At 43.9% G+C, this 20,414-nt stretch overlaps 2 protein-coding genes across 2 annotated transcripts; one reads left to right on the forward strand and one right to left on the reverse strand.

Moving 5' to 3' along the window:
• Positions 1-111: 111 nt before the first annotated feature.
• LOC121271414 (caseinolytic mitochondrial matrix peptidase proteolytic subunit) lies at positions 112-13,006 on the reverse strand. Its single transcript, XM_041177411.1, has 7 exons — positions 12,854-13,006; positions 5,457-5,558; positions 4,866-4,937; positions 4,692-4,788; positions 3,410-3,597; positions 1,761-1,866; positions 112-379 (listed from the first exon to the last, which is right to left on the reverse strand). Exons 1-7 carry the CDS (start codon positions 12,932-12,934, stop codon positions 219-221), a joined length of 807 nt encoding a protein of 268 aa, XP_041033345.1. The 5' UTR covers positions 12,935-13,006; the 3' UTR covers positions 112-218.
• Positions 13,007-14,798: 1,792 nt separating this feature from the next.
• LOC121271415 (guanine nucleotide-binding protein G(I)/G(S)/G(O) subunit gamma-10-like) lies at positions 14,799-20,056 on the forward strand. Its single transcript, XM_041177412.1, has 3 exons — positions 14,799-14,949; positions 17,887-18,049; positions 19,834-20,056. The coding sequence occupies exons 1-2, from the start codon at positions 14,869-14,871 to the stop codon at positions 18,010-18,012; spliced, it is 207 nt and encodes a 68-aa protein (XP_041033346.1). The 5' UTR covers positions 14,799-14,868; the 3' UTR covers positions 18,013-18,049; positions 19,834-20,056.
• Positions 20,057-20,414: the final 358 nt, after the last annotated feature.

The raw sequence follows: 20,414 nt of genomic DNA on the forward strand, positions 1-20,414 counted from the left end.
GAACTCTTCTCAGACAGTAGCTGTGAACTTCCACAGCCACCTGAGAGGGCTGACAGAGGCTCTGTTTAACATCTTAACTGAAAGTAAAGCAGCATGAGATTTGACAAGTTGTTAGTTATAAATGTTTAATACAAATATTTTATTGCGTAAATGGATGGGGCTGAAACTACACAACGTATAGAGATTGGACTAATGATTAATCAGACGGACCATACAGTTCAGGGCTCAGGGGAGCCCGATGGCTTTGTTGTGTTGTCTTTGTGAACAAGTTGTGGCTCATCTTCCCCGTCCTGCGGAGGGTGAACGAGGACCTTGTCAATTATTCCGAACTCCTGAGCTTCCACCGGGCTCATGTACCGATCGCGCTCCATTGCTCCTTCTGTAAAACACCACAGCCGTGATGGGATTTGATGAGCAACCTGGTGACTTCCACAATTCGATGGTGCACAGTTCCCAACACACACACTGTTCTCACCGTTCACAGACAGTCTCCTCAGTCAGATATATAGTGCTCAATGTTCACCACCATCATGCCAGCAATTACAAAGGTGTCATTTAAACTGTATTAATAGCGTTCGCTATTTCGGGCAGTTTGGCGCTTGCCAACCTTTTAAAAGACAGCTATTTTTAACGGCAGTGTCTAATTTATATCTCACTTTGTGACAGAAACAGGCCAATGTTCTAACCACAGAGACACCAACTGAACGAAGGCACTGTATCACAGCTTGACCCTGATCTGACATTAAACCAATCAGCAGACTGAATGAAGCTGCCCCAGATCTCCACTGGTTATTAAAACAGCACAAATGGCTAATGGAAACTTGGGGCAGCTACAATCACCTGTTACAGATGTGTGAGACAGCTGGAGCTCTGCTTCCTGCAGTCATCCCACTCCCCTCCCCACTCCGACACCGAGACCCTCCTGTCACTGCTGTGGGCCCACTACTCTTGGGAATGTTCTTGGCTACAAGCAAATTGCTTGGATACCAAAAGCACAACTATCAGCAGTGGTAACTGTACTTCGAACCTTACTCACTCCTTGAGGAGTGAAGAGAGCAGGAAAACATGAAGACTCAGGACGATCTCTCAACCCAATCCGTTTAAATATGGCAAATAAGTGGTTATTATTTCCTTGCCTGATGGTGTTGGATCGCAGCACTGTACATTTCCATGCTAACTACAAGCCCTTTGTCCAAGTGACCATCCTTACAAACTAGATGGTGAATGTGGATGGGCTACACAAACAATGAGGGCATCACAGCTGAGCCAAATTTTCCCCTCACCCAATGCCCACGTGTAACTTCCAGCAGACATGGCTAACAGTAGAAACCCTGGCAGATTTTTCCATCTCTCTAACACAATGTACTCAGGCCTACAGTGTTACCCCAACATTCAAACAGCTCAACACCATAAAGGTCAAAGAATCCCACCTGATTGGTTACCCCAGCAACCAGCTGAAATATGCATTCCCTCCACCAATGGCGCACAGTGGCAGCAGTGTGGACTATAAACAAGAACCACTGCAGCAACTCACTATCAAAAGCACTTTCCAAACCCACGACCTCTATCACCTCAAACGATAAGGGCAGCAGACACACAGGAACACCACCTGCAAGTTGCCCTCCAAGTCTACACAGCATCCTGAACTGGAACTATATCGCTGGAGTGGCGGGAGAGGTAACAGAATTGTCTTATTTCAGTAATTACTGATCGTGCAACGCCAACCAATAGGTGAAATTACACCTGCATCGAGCACTTACCGATCACTGACAGCAACTGCTTAGTGTGTTTGGCATAAATATTATTGATCTGTCTTTTGATTTTGAGAATCTCCTCTGCCTGTATAGCGATGTCAGTTGCTTGGCCCTGTGAAGGAGGCATCAGAACCAGAGGAAGGGGTGGGAGGGGGAAGAGAGTGGTGGGGGGGAGGAAAGAGCAAGAGAGTGGGGGGAGGGAAAGGGGGGAGAGAGAGAGAGAGAGAGAGAGAAAAACACTTGCATTTTTTGGAATATTGCCACAATAAAACAACTTCCATTCATGTAACATCCCAAGGTTTCATCGAAGCTTAAACTAAAAGATGACCACTGTGCCATATTAGGATGGGATGATAAGCTACCAAGAAATGGTCTTTGAGGAGGGTCTGATCTCTGAAGAGCAAGGTGGACGGGTAAAGCAAAATCTAGAATGTGAGACAGACACCAGAGACTGGGCAGAGGTGAGGGGAATGATACACAAAAGACTTTAGTCAAGAATGGAGGGGGCTCTGGTGATTCGGCAACACATCACACAATGAATTCCTCTGAAATGCAGCAAATGTGAAGGCAAACTCTGGCAGCCATTTTGTACATAGCAAGATTCCACAAACTGCAATCCGATAGATAAACATTTGAAATAAAAACAGAAAGTGCTGGAAAGACTCAGATGGTCTGGCAGCATCTGTGGGGAGAGGAACAGAATTAACATTTCAATTCTAAAATGACTCTTTTTCAGGACTTGAAACGTTAACTCTGTTTTTGTCTCTCCACAGCCGCTTTTCCAGCACTTCCTGTTTTAATTTCAGATTCTCAGCATCTGCAGTATTTTGCTTTGAAATAAACAGCTGATCTGTTTTTTTTAGCAACGATGGAGGAACATTAGCCAGAACACCAGAGTACGCCCTGTCCTCCTTTAAATAGTGCCATGGGATTTTTTAAATCCCATCCGAACGACTGCTTCTCAGGCAATGTGGCACTCCCTCAGTACTGCACTGAAATGTAAGCCTGGATTGTAAGTCCAAAGCCCAATAATGGAGCCCAAACCTTTTGGGCTGAGAGGCTGAAGCTACCAGCATAGGCATAGGCAGCCCTGTTCACCACGGAGTGCTGATATACCCCGGGGAGTGAAACCCAGTCTGGGGTTGATGACAGGGTGGGGGGGATAAGGCACAGGAGGAGCATGCCACAATTTCCAGCCATTGATACTTCACCAAATGTCCATTTGTCCTGGATAAGTCTGGAGTCAAAAGATTCAAGAGAAATCTTAAACGCTCTCTCCCAAAAAGCTACTGACGCTGGGGCCAACTGAAAATGTCAACGTTTTTTGTTGGTTAAGGTAAATGGAAACAAGGCAGCTAAATGGAGTTAAGATGCAGGTCAGCCATGATCTAATTGAATGGTGGAACAGGATCAAAGGGCTGAAAGGCCTCCTCCTGTTCCTCTATTGGCATCACTTACCACTGAATCCAAACTGTGGGTTTAAACCTCGCTCCTGGGCATAAACACAGACGGAGCTGGAATCTTCCAGACGCATTAAACCAAAACAACTTATTTCTTTCATCTAAGAATGGTACTTCCAAAGAAATGGGTGTAATATTAATTGAAGATCACACAACACAGAGACTAGGGACTAGGCCACTGCCCTCGGTACTTACAGATGCCCCTCCCGAGGGTTGGTGAATCATGATGCGTGCATTCGGCAGGGAGTGCCTCATGCCTGGGCAGCCCGCAGCCAGAAGTAAGGAGCCCATGCTGGCTGCCTGCCCCACGCACCATGTGGAGATGGGGTTCAGGATGTACTGCATGGTGTCGTAAATAGCCAGGCCAGCAGTCACCACACCACCTACATGGGGAGAGGGGCAAAAAGGAAACACAATCACTGAACAGTTCACGGAGAACAACTGAAGGAGGTGGGGCAGTGACACAGTGGGGACAAGTGCAGGCTTGTGTCCCACCCACTCCGACCATTCAACACACTCCACTTTTCCTGTATCTTCAATGCATTGACATCAAGCCTGCTCCTTTCCTCTTCCCTCCGGACTGGGAAACTCTTTCCCTTTCTCAGCCTCCCTTCCTGATTTGCTCCAGAACCTCCTGATATTACTCTCTGGCTTGCTATTCTATTGCCCTTGGGCCCCTCACCTACTCCTTTCTCAATAAAGCCAAATGCATTAGCAGGGACTACAACACCTCACGAAAAGGAGAAAGACTTGCATTTATTTAGCACCTTTCACAACTGCAGGACGTCCCAGCACTTTGCAGCCAACAAAACCCTTTTGAAGTGCAGTCACTATGGCAATGCAGGGAAATTTTCCACACAGCAAGACCCCACAAATGGCAGTGTGATAATGAGCAGATAACCCATTTTGGTGATGTTGGCTGAAGGATAAATATTGGTCAGGACACCGGGGATAACTCGGCTCTTCTTTGAAAATGCACCGTGGGAGCTTTTACATCCACCTGAGAAAGCAGACGCGGGTTTAATGTCTCATCCAAAAGACGGCACTTCCTCCAATCAGCATTCTCCCAGCCTGGCCTTTGTGTTCAAATCTCTGGAGTGAAACTTGAACCTTCTGATTCAGACAGGCGAGCGCTACCCACTCAGCCATAGCTGATGCCAAACCTGGCTCCAAGGACAAGTGATTATCCCGCACATGATATCGAAACTCAGGGAGCGGCTCCTGCAACTGTCGAGAAATATAAAGCTGCAAACTCATTCAGCGGCAGTGGATTTGCGAAATACGGTTAAAATCACTGGCTCCACTTCTCCCTGGCTGGTGACACGAGTTGGCAATGTAAAGGAAGGCAGGTGGTGACAGGAGTGAGATCCCAGCAAAACTGCCTGCCCCCAGGATTCTTGAAAGCACCCCCACCCTGTCATATTTCAGGAGCACCAAAACCTGACACAGAGACAGGGGAGCACAAAACCGAGCTCACCTGGGCTGTTGATGTACATGTGGATTGGCTTCTTGTTGCTCTCTGACTGAAGGAACAAGAGCTGAGCAATCACCAGACTGGCAACTGTATCATCCACCTGAGAAAAACATAGACTTATTAAACTCAACCAAGACCATCGGAGGAAAACAATTTCGAAAAGAAACATATACTCACAGGTCCCATAACACAAATAATTCTTTCCCTTAACAATCTTGAATAGATATCGTAGGCTCTCTCTCCACGACCCTAAACAGGAAGGACAACAATAAAACCTTGTGAATGTTCACAGGCTGGACATTTTATTGGATTTGAAAGAGGGAGAGGGGGAAGGTGGAAGAGGGAGAGGGAGGGGGGAAGGAAGGAGAGGGTGGGAGAGCTGGAGGGTGGGACGGATGAAGGGTGGGAGAGGGGGAAGGGGGGAGAAATGGAGGGTGGGGGAGGGGGAGGGTGGGAGAGGGGGAAGGCAGGAGGGAGGGAGAGGGGAAGGCGGGAGGGGGGAGGTAAAGGAGGGGGAAGGTGGGTGAGGGGGAAGGTGGGGGGAGGATGGAGAGACGGAAGGGGAGGTGAGGTAGGGACGGAAGGTGGCAGGGAGGGAAGGTGGGGAGAACGAAAGAGGGAGGGAGGGTGGGGGGAATGAAAGAGGGAGGGAAGGAGGGAAAGAGGGAAGGTGGGAGGGAAGCCCAGGATGTTTTACCACTGATTCCAGCACTGGAGACTATGTTTTATGTGAATAACAAGAAACCACTGTCCCATTGAAGAACTTACTGTCTGTTCAATGACTATGGGAATTAACGGGTGGCTACAGTTTGATGTCTGATGAATCTTCCTGCATCCTGTTATCAGCTGTCCAGAATGATGGGCTAATGTCTAAATAATAAGTAGATAGAAAGAAATGACGATAAATATACTGAAAAACATTTTATAAAGGCATTGAACATGAGCACTTACTGATTCAGAACTACTGAACTTTGTGCAACATGTTTATTCCTTCTTCTCACCCTGAGTTATGATGACACAGTCACCATACCATACCTGAGGAGTTTGCTTTGTGCCTGAGCCAACTAATGATCAATATCACAGCCAAGAGCAATCATCAAATCTTACAGCACAGAATGAGGCCATTCGGCCTACTGTATTTGTACCTGCTCTTTGATAGAGTTACCCAACTAGTCCCATTCCCCACTCTGCCCCACCGTCATGTTGGCCTTACACTCACAAACCAGAGGCCCCAATTTCAACATCCCACCCTCTGCCCTGGTTAAACTCAAACTGTGATCTTCCTGGTCTCTATAGATTAGCGCCACACCAGGCAGTGTCTAATTCATGAACTTTGTATCCAAACATGTATGTAGTTCATTTGTAAATCCTTAGCTGATACCATCCTGTTGGAACATTTAATGTTTCTTACATTACAACAGTAACTACACCTATTACAACAGTTACATTCAACAGTAATGTTTAACATTTAACAGTATCGTTTAACATTTAACAGTATCATTTAACATTTAACAGTATCGTTTAACATTTAACAGTATCGTTTAACATTTAACAGTATCGTTTAACATTTAACAGTATCGTTTAACATTTAACAGTATCGTTTAACATTTAACAGTATCGTTTAACGTTTCCTACGTTACAACAGTAACTACACTTCACAATATTACATTGGCTGTAAAACAATTTGGGATGTTCTGAGGTCATGGAAGGTGCTATACAAATGCAATTTCTAGCTTTGTAATGACGAATTGAATAGCACAGCGGGCTAGACACTGGCCTTTTGCCTCTGACACTTGGGAACTGGCTTCAAATCCAGTCCAGACTGGCAGATGAAGGTCCAATGATCTGACATGAATGTGAGCAGTTTCAATCCCATTCCCACTGGGCTTAGGCCTGTCATCCAGAGCGCTGCCTAATTTAGCATAAACTGGCAATCCTTCTGAGAAAGGCCACTGAGCGGAGAGGTAAATGGAAACATCCCATTGGTGAAACAGGAGGTGGTGGTCGTGAACTATAACAGAGTGGAAGGAACTTGGCCCTCTTTTTGCCTGGCTATATCTGACCTGGGAGTGCTTGATGCTGAAACAGGACTTCTGAAATAGTAACACTTTCTATGTAACTGTTTTAAATTTAACATTGTTTTAAATGTGTCCTATAGTGGAGGAAATTCACTGCACAAAGTGAGTGACAGTCCAAACCTCTGCACACAAGTGACAACATTCTCAATGTAACAGAGAGGATCCAACTTACCACCAGCCACTCCACAAAAAGCAGTGGCACAGTTAATAAACATGCTGAGAAAAGCATGAAAATATAGGGGCAGGTGTTGACCATGCAGTCCCTCACACCTGCTCCGCCATTCATTACGATCATAAGACCATAAGACATAGGAGCAGAAATTAGGCCATTTGGCCCATCGAGTCTGCTCTGCCATTCAATCATGGCTGATAAGTTTCTCAGCCCCATTCTCCCGCCTTCCCACCGTAACCTTTGATCCCCTTACCAATCAAGAACCTATCTATCTCGGTCTTAAATACACTCAATGACCTGGCCTGCACAGCCTTCTGTGGCAATGAATTCCATACATTCACCACTCTCTGGCTAAAGAAGTTTCTCCTCATCTCTGTTCTAAAAGGTCTTCCCTTTACTCTGAGGCTGTACCCTCAGGTCCTAGTCTCTCCTACTAATGGAAACATCTTCCCCACGTCCACTCTATCCAGGCCTTTCAGTATTCTGTAAGTTTCAATCAGATCCTCCCTCATCCTTCTAAACTCCATCGAGTATAGACCCAGAGTCCTCAAATGTTCCTCATATGTTAAGTCTTTCATTCCTGGGATCATTCTCGAGAACCTCCTCTGGACCCTCTCCAGGGCCAGCACATCCTTCCTGAGATACGGGGCCCAAAATTGCTCACAATATTCTAAATGTGGTATGACCAGAGCCTTATAAAGCCTCAGCAGCACATCCCTGCCTTTATATTCTAGTCATCTCGAAATAAATGGCCAACATTGCATTTGCCTTCCTAACTACCAACTCAACCTGCAAGTTAATCTTAAGAGAATCCTGGACTAGGACTCCCAAGTCCCTTTGCACTCCAGATTTCTGAATTCTCTCCCCATTTAGAAAATAGTCTATGCCTTTATTCTTCCCACCAAAGTGCATGACCTCACACTTCCCCACTTTGTTTTCCATCTGCCACTTCTTTGCCCATTCTCCTAACCTGTCCAAATCCTTCTGCAGCCTCCCCGCCTCCTCAATACTACCTGTCCCTCCACCTATCTTTGTATCATCTGCAAACTTAGCCAGGATGCCCTCAGTTCCTTCATCTAGATCATTAATGTATAAAGTGAAAAGCTGTGGTCCCAACACTGACCCCTGCGGAACTCCACTAGTCACCGGCCGCCATCCTGAGAAGGACCCCCTTATCCCCACTCTCTGCCTCCTGCCAGACAGCCAATCTTCTATCCATGCTAGTGCCTTGCCTCTAACACCATGGGCTTTTATCTTACTGAGCAGCCTCCTGTGCGGCATCTTGTCAAAGGCCTTCTGGAAGTCCAAGTAGATAACATCCATTGGCTCTCCTTTGTCTAACCTATTCGTTACCTCCTCAAAGAATTCTAACAGATTTGTCAGGTATGACCTCCCCTTGATGAAACCATGCTGACTTTGCCCTGGCTGATCTTCCACTGCAACTCCACTTTCCTGTCCACTCCTCATATCCCCAGAAATCTATCCATCTTAGTCTAGAATATATCTAACAACGGAGCATCTACAACAACCCCCTGGGGTAGATCATTCCAAAGATTCACAACCCTCTGAGTGAAGAAATTTCTCCGCATCTCAGTCCTCAATGAACAGCCCCTTATTCTGAGATTGTGCACCTGTGTTTTTGATTCCCCGCCCAGGGGGGCATCTCTCTGTACCTACCCTGTCAGAATTTTGTTTGTTTCGATGAGATCTCCTCTCATTCTTCTAAAGTGCAGAGAAAAAAGACCCAATTTACTCAGCATCTCATCATAGGACAACCGTATCAACCCAGGGATCAATCTAGTGAACCTTCTGGGTACTGCCTCCAATGCCAGTATGTAAATAAGGAGATTAAAACTGCACACAGTACTCCAGCTGTGGAATTGGCAAAACCCAAAACAATTAGTGGCGAATTTACTATGAAACGAACCATGCAGTGGCAAATGACAGGGGCCCTGAAAATGAGCCACTCGGTGATATAAAAGCAAAATACCGCAGATGCTGGAAACCTGAAACAAAAATAAAAACAAAAAGTGCTGGAAAAACTCAGCAGGTCTTATAGCATCTGTGGAGAGGAAGACAGAGTTAATGTTTCGAGTCCGTACGACTCTTCATCAGACTTGAAACGTTAACTCTGTGTTCCTCCCCACAGATGCTGTCAGACCTGCTGAGTTTTTCCAGCTACTTTTGATTTTGTTCCACTCAGTGATATGTTGACTCGCCCTCAGTTTGTCCAGTTAACACCAGCAGGACATATCACACGCAGGACTGATGCTGCTATTTAATTGAACCCTCAATCCTGATATTGTTTTGCGAGTCTGTAAATATATTATCAATAAAGATGCTGCTGGACACTGAAATGGCGATTGCATACTGATCTAACCCTTTCCACTTCACTTCCTTAAGCCCTGTCTGTTGACTGGAGATTAACAATCAATTATTTAAAGGATTCCAATGCAATATTTGCCTCTGGAACGATACTGCTTGTATGAGTGTCGGGCATGATATAATTTAGAAACGAAAGAACAGGTATCTGTGTCTACGGCAGTATCTGCATTATTTGGGGCTTTACTTTCACACTTGTTTAAAGATAGTACAGTAATTCTTCTCTTGTCATGATTGAAGTTGGTGAAGGTACAAATACACATTAAATTAATATCCCTATTAAGTCAATCTAAACATGGAGTGGGATACAGATGTCTACACTATGGACAGACCCATGTACGTGGCAACACATATTCCAGCACATGCCATTTATTCATATTTCTTACTGCCAAATCTTTCCTAGGTACTTTCTCTTAAATGAAATGCACACTTAAACTAAATCTCGAACCTTTGCAAATCTGCAAATTTTCCATATAAAAGGTGCATCTATTATTTACCAGATATGTACAAACCAAATAAATTACACATGCAGACATCCCTCCAGACCATACATGTATGACACAGGAACGTTGGGGTATCTGTAAACGTGATATTACTATTGATTAGCACCATCAAATCGAGTTGCCATTTTAGAAGATTTTACAGCATTAGAAGTTACCTGTTTTTCAGGCTTGTGAGGGGGGGGGTGGGGGGAGGTGGTAAATATCATGTGTGAAATGATAGGATTGCTGCAGTAGTGGAGTGGGGGGTTGGAGAGGGGATGAGAGAGAGGGAAACTAAAGCTGGTTTTGTGCAGTTTGAACCGAGGCAATATTGATCACACAGCAGTTCAGCTAGAATACTGTGTGCAGTTTTAATCTCCATATTTACATATGCATTTACATATTTGCTTTGGAGGCAGTACAGAGAAGGTTCACTAGATTGATCCCTGGGTTGATACGGGTGTCCTATGATGAGATGCTGAGTAAATTGGGTCTTTTTTCTCTGCACTTTAGAAGAATGAGAGGGGATCTCATCGAAACAAACAAAATTCTGACAGGGTAGGTACAGAGGGATGCTCCCCTGGGCGGGGAATCAAAAACACAGGTGCACAATCTCAGAATAAGGGGCTGTTAGTTGAGGACTGAGATGTGGAGAAATTTCTTCACTCAGAGGGTTGTGAATCTCTGGAATTATCTACCCCAGAGGGTGGTTGTGAATGCTACTGGAAGACACACGCTGCTCGCAAATGTGATCAAAAGCCTGTAATCCCAAATCACCTTGGCTGAACTTTCCACAAGACTGCACACACTGTTGAATGTTCCAATCCCCTCATCCACGCCACTCGTTCGAATACCCTCACCACTACAGCCTACACAGGCATTAGTTGTTTGATTTGCAATAAATTGGAAAAGTGAAAGGCACAAGGACCAATTTACACTGGGAGGCCACTTGAATAAATAAATCATGTTAATTATTTGAAAAACTAGACTGGCTCAGGACATTGTGCAAATAGATCGTTGGAGAGGTGGTTAGATTATAATGTCATTGCTGATGATACTCAAAGAATTAATAATTTACAGAGCAAGATGTACAATCTAACAACTTTATTACTTAAATAGACTCGCCAATTTTACGATTCTGACTGTGTAATTCTTTACCACGTGGTGTTCTTGTGCAGTTACGATTTGTGGGGGCAGGAGCTTGCACTGAATACTTAATATTGTTTCAAAAATTGAAATAAATTTTGGATAGGAATTCAGGTATTGTATTTAAAGTATATTTTAAAAGGTAACAGCATGTGTGTAATATAAGCCTCAACTGGGTGCTGATAATGATTAGGAACCATATCATAACAGCTACTTGTAAGTGTTAACACTTGATAGTTTTATATTGTCATTTCAACAATAATAATACAATATTGTCATACGATCGCAATGTTATTAACATCGGGCATCATAAATCTGAATGTGGAGGAAACCAGATTCAATAGAACATTTCTTATGGTAAAAACGGATGTATTTCTAGCAAATTGCAGGCACAAAGGAGGCAGGGGGAATTGTGGTTTAAATCAAACTGTAATAAAATTATTAAACATCAGCACCTAACCTCATCTCTTAAACCAGAATGGAAAAGCCACATGAACTTGTTAAAATCCGATCTAGGAGGATTCCATAATTTCCCTTTGTTCTAGCAGCAAGGTGAAACTAAGATCTTTTTAATATATGAAACAGAGCAACGCCTGCAAGTGTGGAATGTCAAGGTATGAGAGGATGGTAAAGGGGAAAGGACAGAGGGCCCTGAAAATGAAGCTGCACACAGGGCCCCACTAGCTCTAAATCCTCCACTGCATACAACTGTAGCAAGACTTCTTTACCCCTGTACACCAATCCCCTTGCAATAAAGTCCAACATGTCATTCGCCTTCCTAATTGCTTGCTGTACTTGCACGCTAACATTCTGCGTTCTTTGTACAAGTACGCCCAGTCTCTCTGAACATAAACATATACAAGTTTTGCGCCTTTCAAAAAACATTCAGCTTTTCTATACTTGTGACCAAAGTGAAGAACCTCACACTTCCCCACATTATACTCCAGTTAGAACCCTATTGCCCTTCACCTATCTCTTTGCAGCCTCCCATTCCCACTTGGCTTTGTATATATTTTATATTATAATATATTACACTGGACATTCTGTTGATTGTTGAGGGGGCTGGGAATGATCTTTGGGCATAATGAGACAAGCCCAGGTAACACAGGGATGCAGCAGACCAGAGAAGCAAGTATCAAGAGGCTTAACAACTCTGGTTTTACAGAATCACAGAATTGTTACAGTGCAGGAGGCCGCCAATTGGCCCATTGTGTCTGCACCAGCTCTCTGAATGAACAACTCACCTGGAACCATTCTCTCACCTTCTCCTCATAACCCTGCACATTCTTCCTTTTCAGATAACAGTCTAATTCCCTGTTGAATACTTCAATTGAACCTGCCTCCACCACACTCTCAGGTAGTGCATTCCAGACCCTAACCACTCACTGTGTGAAAGATTTATTCCTCATGATGGCTTTTGCTTCTTATACCAATTACTTATAAATCTGTGCCCTCTCGTTCTCGATCCTTTCATGAGTGGGAACAATTTCTCCGCATCTACTCTGTCCAGACCCCTCAGGCTTTCGAATACCTCTCTCAAATTTCCTCTCGGCCTTCTTTTCTGTAAGGAAAACCGTCCCAGCTTCTCCAGTCTATCCTCATGGCTGAAGGAGCTGAAGTTCCTCATCCATGGAAGCATTCTCGTGAATATTTTCTATACTCTCTCCAATACCTTCACATCCTTCCTACTCAATGCACCAACTGAGGGCAAACCAGTGTCTTATACAAGTTCAATGTAACCTCCTTGCTCTTGTACTCTATGCCCCTATGAATAAAGCAGGATTATTTTAAGCTTTGGGTTTTTTTTGAAAGGTTTGCATTTGGTGCTCCCCCTTCTCCTTCCTCACCCCTGTCCCCTGTCCCCTGTCCCCTGTCCCCTTTCCCTTTCCCTTGACTCTCACCTACCCTCAGCTTCTGGAGCAGCATCTTGTCTCCTGCCGAACCTTCGACCCGGATGTCCCCATGAACCGGAAGCGGCTTCACCATGGCAACGCGGCCTAGTGCGAAGCCGCCGCAACACCAGCCTCCCCAAAGGTGAGCATTGCGACCGCGGGGGAGAGAGAGAGAGAGAGACAAAAACACCTTGGGAATTCGGCGACCTTCACCGTCCTCTCGGTAACGATTAACTGAGGCAGCGAACTGTCTTGTTTTTTTTTCTCCTCCACGACGGTGAAGTGGGTATTTTGGCCAACCATAAATTAGCGCAGAGTTTCCATTGGGTGCCCGAGACACTGAGGTAATTCAGACAATCTCAAGTCCAGCGTGTGTTTTTATTTATTTATTTTTTTTTAAATTATTTTCTTCCAAGTGTAATCATCAATCACCTAATAACAGGCTTTGATGGAGTAGCAGGTGTGAAAAAATTCTGGGTCCTTCTAAAACCAGAGAGTTCTGCAGGATCAAAGCTGAATGCAAAAGCAAGATGCTGCAGATATTGGAAATCTGGAAATAATAAGAGAGAATAGTGAAAAAAAAACTCAGCATCTGTGGAGAGAGAAACACAGTTAACGTTTCAGGATCACACACAAATGGGGTAGGCTGCCTCACCCAGGCTGTGTGTGCGGCATTTGGTGTTGAGCCAGCTTAATGTTTGTGGTAGATAGACGTCCTTGAATTGGACTTCCCCCCCCCCCCCCCCCACCTAATAAGGATCAATCAAGGTGGTACTGAGATGCCCACATGGTCACCGCACAAAAATGATCATGGGTTGTCCGAGCAAAATAAAAAAGATGCTAAGCCAAACGTCAACATCCACCCAAAACAAGAACACCTTTTTCCAGGCTGAAACAGTGTTATCACTGGTGTCTACGAGATGCTCTATACCATGAGGCGGCGCCCACTGGTTGCAGAAGGCATCAAATGTATCAGCGGGTAACATGTTTCCTTAAAGCTGAAACCCTAACCTTCTCTACCCACGCCTAATAAAGGTTCTCTTCCTGAAACTTCAGTCTGTCTTTCATGCAGACATCCGTTGGCCTTGTTGAGTATTCCCATTAGTAACCAATGATCCCAAAGATACATTATTTTGGCAGGAATATTTACCCCCTCTAACAGTATCAATGCAGCTATTCATCACTGTACCATTCTGATGGATGTGTTAACTTGGTCCAAATGCATTTCATCATTCATATGTTTTCTTTATTCATGGGGATGTGGGTGTTACAAGCTTGACTGGGATATATTACCCCTCCCTCATTTCCCCTTCAGGAGATGGTGGTGGGTGTTCTTCCATGCTGTAGTCCAGCTGGTGAATATACTCGCAAAGTGCTCTATGGGAGGGGCATTCCAGGATCTTGACCCAGTGATGATGAAGTAACGGCCGATACCTGTGTTGAGGTAGAAACGGTGCATGATTTGGAGGGGGTCTTGAAGATGATGCTGTTCCCATTGGCACCTGCTGCCCTTTTTCTTCTAAGTGGTGGAGTTGATGCTGTGAAATGCTGCTGTTGACTGTACACAGCATCACAATTTTTTATTATTTGTTTTTGAGGTGGGGACAAAGGTCAGACAACGTTCATTGCCCACAAGTTGTTCTGAAGGTATTGGGAATCAATCCTGTAGTGTGACCAATACCAGGTAACAGTGGCAGCTTCCCAGATGCACTTTAGTGAACTGCTTGGGTTTCTGTCAGCTTTCACAGTGCTCCTTCAATACTGCACTCTTGTCAGGTTGTATTTGGGAATGAGAAGTTATAAATTCAGTCTTTTTTTTGCACTTAAAAAAATTGAATTACTGAATAATTTTAATGAGGCACCATAAATATAGTGCCAGTAAACTAAATGATCACATTTGACTTTATCTGGATGCTTGTCGACACTAACCATGGGAAAGGACTAATTGGCCAGCTGGGTGTGGACTTGTTACTTTGTTAACTTTTCTTTGGGGTGGAAAGTGTTGAAGTCTTTTGGCTCCATTGAAACATGTCGAATAGTAACAGTGTCCAGGTGATGCAGAAAGTGGTGGAGCAACTGAGGCTGGAGGCCAGTGTGGAGAGGCTCAAGGTGAGAGGCAGAGAACTCCCTAGGGGGTAAACAAAAAAGGAGGGGAGAGGGTTTAAACAACAGATTTGTGAGCAAAGTTATAGCTCATGATATAAAAATGACATAGCAACATGGATACAGAATTGGCTAAGTGACAGCAAACAGAGAGTGGCGGTGAATGGTTGTTTTTCAGATAGTTGGTGTTCGGATTCCTGCTCTTCCTGATATATATTAATGGTATACAGGGCACAATTTCAAAATTTGCAGATGATACAAAACTTGGAAGTATGTGAACCACGAGGAGGATAATGTAAATTTCCAAAGGATAAGCGTGCAGACAATTGGCAGATGAAAGTTAATGCAGAGAAGTGTGAAACGATTCATTTTGGTGGGAAGAATGCAGACAGTATAAAATAAAGGGTACAATTCTAAAGGGTATATATGTGCATAAATCATTGAAGGTGGCAGGACAGGTTGAGAGATTGGTTAATAAAGCATACGGCATCCTGGGCTTTATCAACAGGGACATAGAGTACAAAAGCAAGAAAGTTATATTAAACTTGTATAAAACACTGGTTTGGCGTCAACTGGAGTATTGCAGCCAGTTCTGGGAGCCACTCTTTGAGAGATAGTGCAGAAAAGATTCATGATAATGGTTGCTGGGATGAGGAACTTCAGTTATGTAGATAGATTGGAGAAGTTGGGACTGTTCTTGGAGAAGACAAAGATGAGTGAAGATTTGGTAGAAGTATTCAAAATCATGAGGGGTCTAGACAGAGTAGATAGGAAGAAACTGTTTCCATTGTGGGAGGATTGAGAAGTAGAGGGCACAGATTTAAGGTAATTAGCAAAAGAAGCAATGGAGACATGAGAAACTTTTTTATACGGCGAGTGGTTAGCATCAGGAATGCGTTGGCTGAGAGTGTGGTGGAGGCAGGGTCAATCGAGGCATTGGATCATTATCTGAAAAGGAAAAATTTACAGAGCAACAGGGGAAAAGACGAGAAAGTGACTTAGGTGAATTGCCCCTTTAGAGGGCCAGCACGGACATGACTGGCTGAATGGCTTCCTTCTGTGCTTTAACCATCCTGTGATTCTGTGAATATCATTGCACTGTGGTTAGGGCTTACTGCTGATTGTACTATGAAACAAAGATACTCAGTGTCTGCTCATGGTCATGTGTAAAGCATAAAGTAAGTCAGGCTGTTCATCACTCGGGTCCAATCCAAGAACTAAGACAGTGAGTGAACTGTACTGACTCCTCACCAGCAGCTTTTGACTTTTGACTCTTACCCATCCAATTTCTTGTTAACTCCCGCTCCTCCTGACTATTTTTTAATTGGTAAGGAGCATGGATAAACCAGAATCCCGCCTATTATTTGTTTCTCCCTTCCCCTCCTGATGCCTACAGCCCATATTGGGGTATAGACCCTGAGCCTTTGCCAGCCCCCCTCCCCCATTCCTTATGTATGGGGCCAGACAGCAACTGTCCTCAGGCTATTTAACTAAGGAGGGCATTACATTTCAGCATATCTTCTCCAGTTTCTCGAGTCAATTAGAGATCAAGGCTGATCTGTTTCTTAACTCCATCTACTGCCTCGATTCTGTAACTCTTCTCCTTGCCCAAAAAAATCTATCAATCCCAGGAATGGAACTTTTAATTGATCCCCACCCTCAATTTTTTGGGGAGAGAGAGTTCCTGTTTCCATCCCCCTTTGTGTGAATAAGTGTTCCTAGCATCACTGCTGAACAGCTGAGCTCTAATTGTACTAAAATGCCTATCGGCGAGAGGTTCTCAGGCCAATCGTTCCCTCTCCATTTCCCCAGGGACACCAAGGCCAATCCTACGTTGCAACTTTTGCTTCAGCCGAGAGGTCCCGGTGACGCCATAGGGAGTTTGAAAACCTGAGCTTGGGAGGATAGCTCAGTCTAGACTGAGGCTGGAAGGAAGAGCCAGGTCACTTTCAAATAAACACACTTTCTAACATCTGCTACGTTATGCTTATGACAGCAACATACCTCGAATATTTTTCGAAACCAGGAAATCCAGCTAGCTGTTTTGTGGGATAATTATTCACCAAAAAATATTTTCGTTCAGGCGAATCACTTGGAATATTCAGAGACAGAAGAGTTAGACTAACTAGGCTAGATCTTGTAGAGAAGCTGGTGGATGTAATACTGGCTGTCAATGTCTATTGTAATTATATATAGAATCATAGAGTAGAACACCGCGGAAAGAGGCCATTTGGTCCATCAAGCCTGTGGTGGTTCTTTCAAATCCAGTTAGTCCCACTCCCTTGTTCTTTCCCCATATCTTTGCAAATTTTTCTCCTTCAAATATTTATCCAATTTCCTTTTGAAGGTCACTACTGAATCTTTATCCATCACCCTATCAAGCAGTGCATTCTGAATCCTAACCATTCGCTGCATAAAAAAGCGTTATCTGCGGTTGTTTTGCCAATCATCTTAAATCTGTGCCCTCTGATTATTGACCCTTCAGCCATTGAAAACAGTTTCCCTTCATTAATACAGACAGAGTCATATTATTCAGTCATACGGACTCGAAACGTTAACTGCATTCTTCTCCACAGTTGCTGTCAGACCTGCTGAGTTTTTCCAGCTATTTTTGTTTTCGTTTCAGATTTCCAGCATCCGCGGTATTTTGCTTTTATTTCCCTTCATTTATTCTATCTAAACCCATCATGATTTTCAACGTACTTGTTTATTTGTTCAATAATCTCTGCCCCGCTTCACCTCATCTGCATCAGTCACAGCCTTCTAGTTATAATTATGATCCAAACCTCAACAGGAGCAATAAATAAATCACTTAAAACAGCACAAATATATTGTATATGCCCCAGTACCTCACTTCCCACAGCCACGTACTGTAGCTCACACCCCTGAGGCCACCATGTTAGTAATTTATTTCTGATCTCGTGATTTTGTGACCATTTCTAGGTTTCTCAGGCAGCCATGGATCTGAAAAACTTCTGCCTCCAGAATGCTCACAAAGATCTCCTGCTTATGGGGGTTCCATCCAATGATAATCCCTTCAGACCTCCAAAATCCTGCCTTCTGCTATGAGCTCATCATCAGGCATCATACAGCCGTCCAGTAAATGGTAACATAAGTTTAATACTTTTAGTCTGTATGTTTTATATATTTTTAAAATATTTACTGGTATGGACTGGTGGGCCAAGTGGCCTGATATCCTATGTATTATTCCTCGAGTAGAGAGCGTGGTCATCTATAAGCTTATTCTGACTGTAAACTTTGTAATTCTACAGTTCACACCAAGTTCGCTTGATTTTAATTATTTGTTCATGGGATGTGGGTGTCACTGGCTGGGCCAGCATTTATTGCCCATCCCTAATTGCCCTTGAGCAGGTGGTGGTGAGCTGCCTTCTTGAACCGCTGCAGTCCATGTGGTGTAGGTACACCCACAGTGCTGTTAGGGAGCGAGATCCAGGTTCCAGGATTTTGACCCAGCGACACTGAAGGACTATAGTTCCAAATCAGGACGGTTTGTGACTTGGAGGGGAACTTGTGTTCCTATATGCTTGCTGCTCTTGTCCTTCTAGGTGGTAGAGGTTACAAATTTGGAAGTTGCTGTCAGTGGATCCTTAGTGAGCTGCTGTAGTGATCAAAGTCTAATTAAGGGGAAAAGGAAAGTATATGGAGTTAGTTCACATCAGCCATGATCTCATTGAATGGTGATACGGGCTCAACGGGACAAATGGTCTCCTCCCGATCCCAGGCTTGACTGAGTGTCCTGGGATACTCAGCAGAGGAAAGAGGTATTTTGAAAAAGTGTGCAATAAAGTTATGCTATTCAATTTCACACTCCCTCAACCAACATTGTTAGAACAGTAAAAGAGAAGCAAAATACTGCAATTGCTAGAAATCTGAAATGAAAACAGAAAATGCTGGAAATACTCAGCAGGTCAGGCAGCGTCCGTGAGGAGAGAAACAGAGTTAGCGTTTCAGGTCGATCACTTCCTCAGACACTTGCTGATGAAACGTCAAAGACCTGAAATGTTAACTCTGTTTCTCTCTTTGCCGATGCTGCTTGGTCTGTTGAGTATTTCCAGCATTTTCTGTTTGCATATTTCTAGAGTACATTATCTGGTCTTTATCACATTGCTGTTTATGGGAGCTTGCTGTGCACAAATTGACTGTCATGTTTCCTACATTACAACAGTGACTGCACTTCACAAGTACATCATTGGTTGTAAAGCACTTTGAGTCGTCCTAAGATTATGGAAAGTGCTATATAAATGCAAGTTCTTTCTTGCCGAGGTGACAAATGTCAAGAGTTTGGCAGTGGAACACTTTTACTGGTTCTCCTACCCTCAGCTCTCCCTGGGTCAGCACTGACTCCTGTGGACTTTGTCTCCCTCTGTTCTGTCCTATTGGCCGAATGCATTGGACTCCCAATGTCACAGAACAATAGGAGGCGCCCGTGAAGAGCCAGGTTCAATGTTAAATTATGGGGTAATATTTTTGGGAGGGAGATTGGGGGAGGGGCATGGCAAAGCCAGGAGGAAGTCCCTCGAGGTGTTGGGCACCATTTTAATAGATTACACAGCAGACAGCTTTCTGTGATAAAAGCAAAATACTGTGGATGCTGGAAATCTGAAATAAAAACAGAAAATGCTGGAAAATGTTCTGCAGAAGTCATATTGGACTCAAAACGTTAACTCTGTTTCTCTCTCCACAGATGCTGCCAGACCTGCTGAGTCTTCCAGCATTTTCTGTTTTTAGTTTAGACAGTTTTCTGTGCTGAGTGAGGCGTTTACACACTCGGTTGCTTTTTTCTTTCTGTTCACTGGTGATGACTTCAAGTGGAAAATTGGTGAAGCAAAATAAAATTCTAAAGTTGTCTTTTGTTTTGTTTCCTTTTAGGTCATTGATTAAATTAATTGGGGTATTGTGTAATCCCTGCATGGTCCTAATAAATGAAGTGCTGAACAACACACAAGACTGAAAGACAATCACAAACATTCCAATACTGACGCCTGCAATAATGGAACAGAAAACACTTTGTAACATGAACTGCTCTGGAAAGAATATTTGGAGAGGGGTGTTTGGGGCAATGAATTATTTACATAAACTGGTTGGAGAATGATTTGATGCACTGTTTTTTTAGTTTTTAATACAATACATTGAATGCAGAAGAGACATTGAAAATTACAAAAGCGAAACTGGGCACTTGGTTTTGAGACAGTCAACAGATTTACCACGCAGTACTAAACTGTTGCAGCAGTGAGCTCTCTCTCTAGAGGCTGCTAGTGAGCCATACCAATTCTCTAGCAACATCTAGTGTTAGAAGACATTGCAACATTTACAAGGGTGTGCGACCCAAAAGTTGCTACTGTTCATCGAATCCTGAGTACAAGGAAATCAATCCTTTCACTAAACAACAAAGGATCAAAGAACCTGTTCCAGACGCTCCCTGAAAACCTAAGAGAGCCTGCCAATTTCAG

This window comes from Carcharodon carcharias, chromosome 30, assembly GCF_017639515.1.
Source record: "Carcharodon carcharias isolate sCarCar2 chromosome 30, sCarCar2.pri, whole genome shotgun sequence".
NCBI classification, from domain to species: Eukaryota; Metazoa; Chordata; class Chondrichthyes; order Lamniformes; family Lamnidae; genus Carcharodon; species Carcharodon carcharias.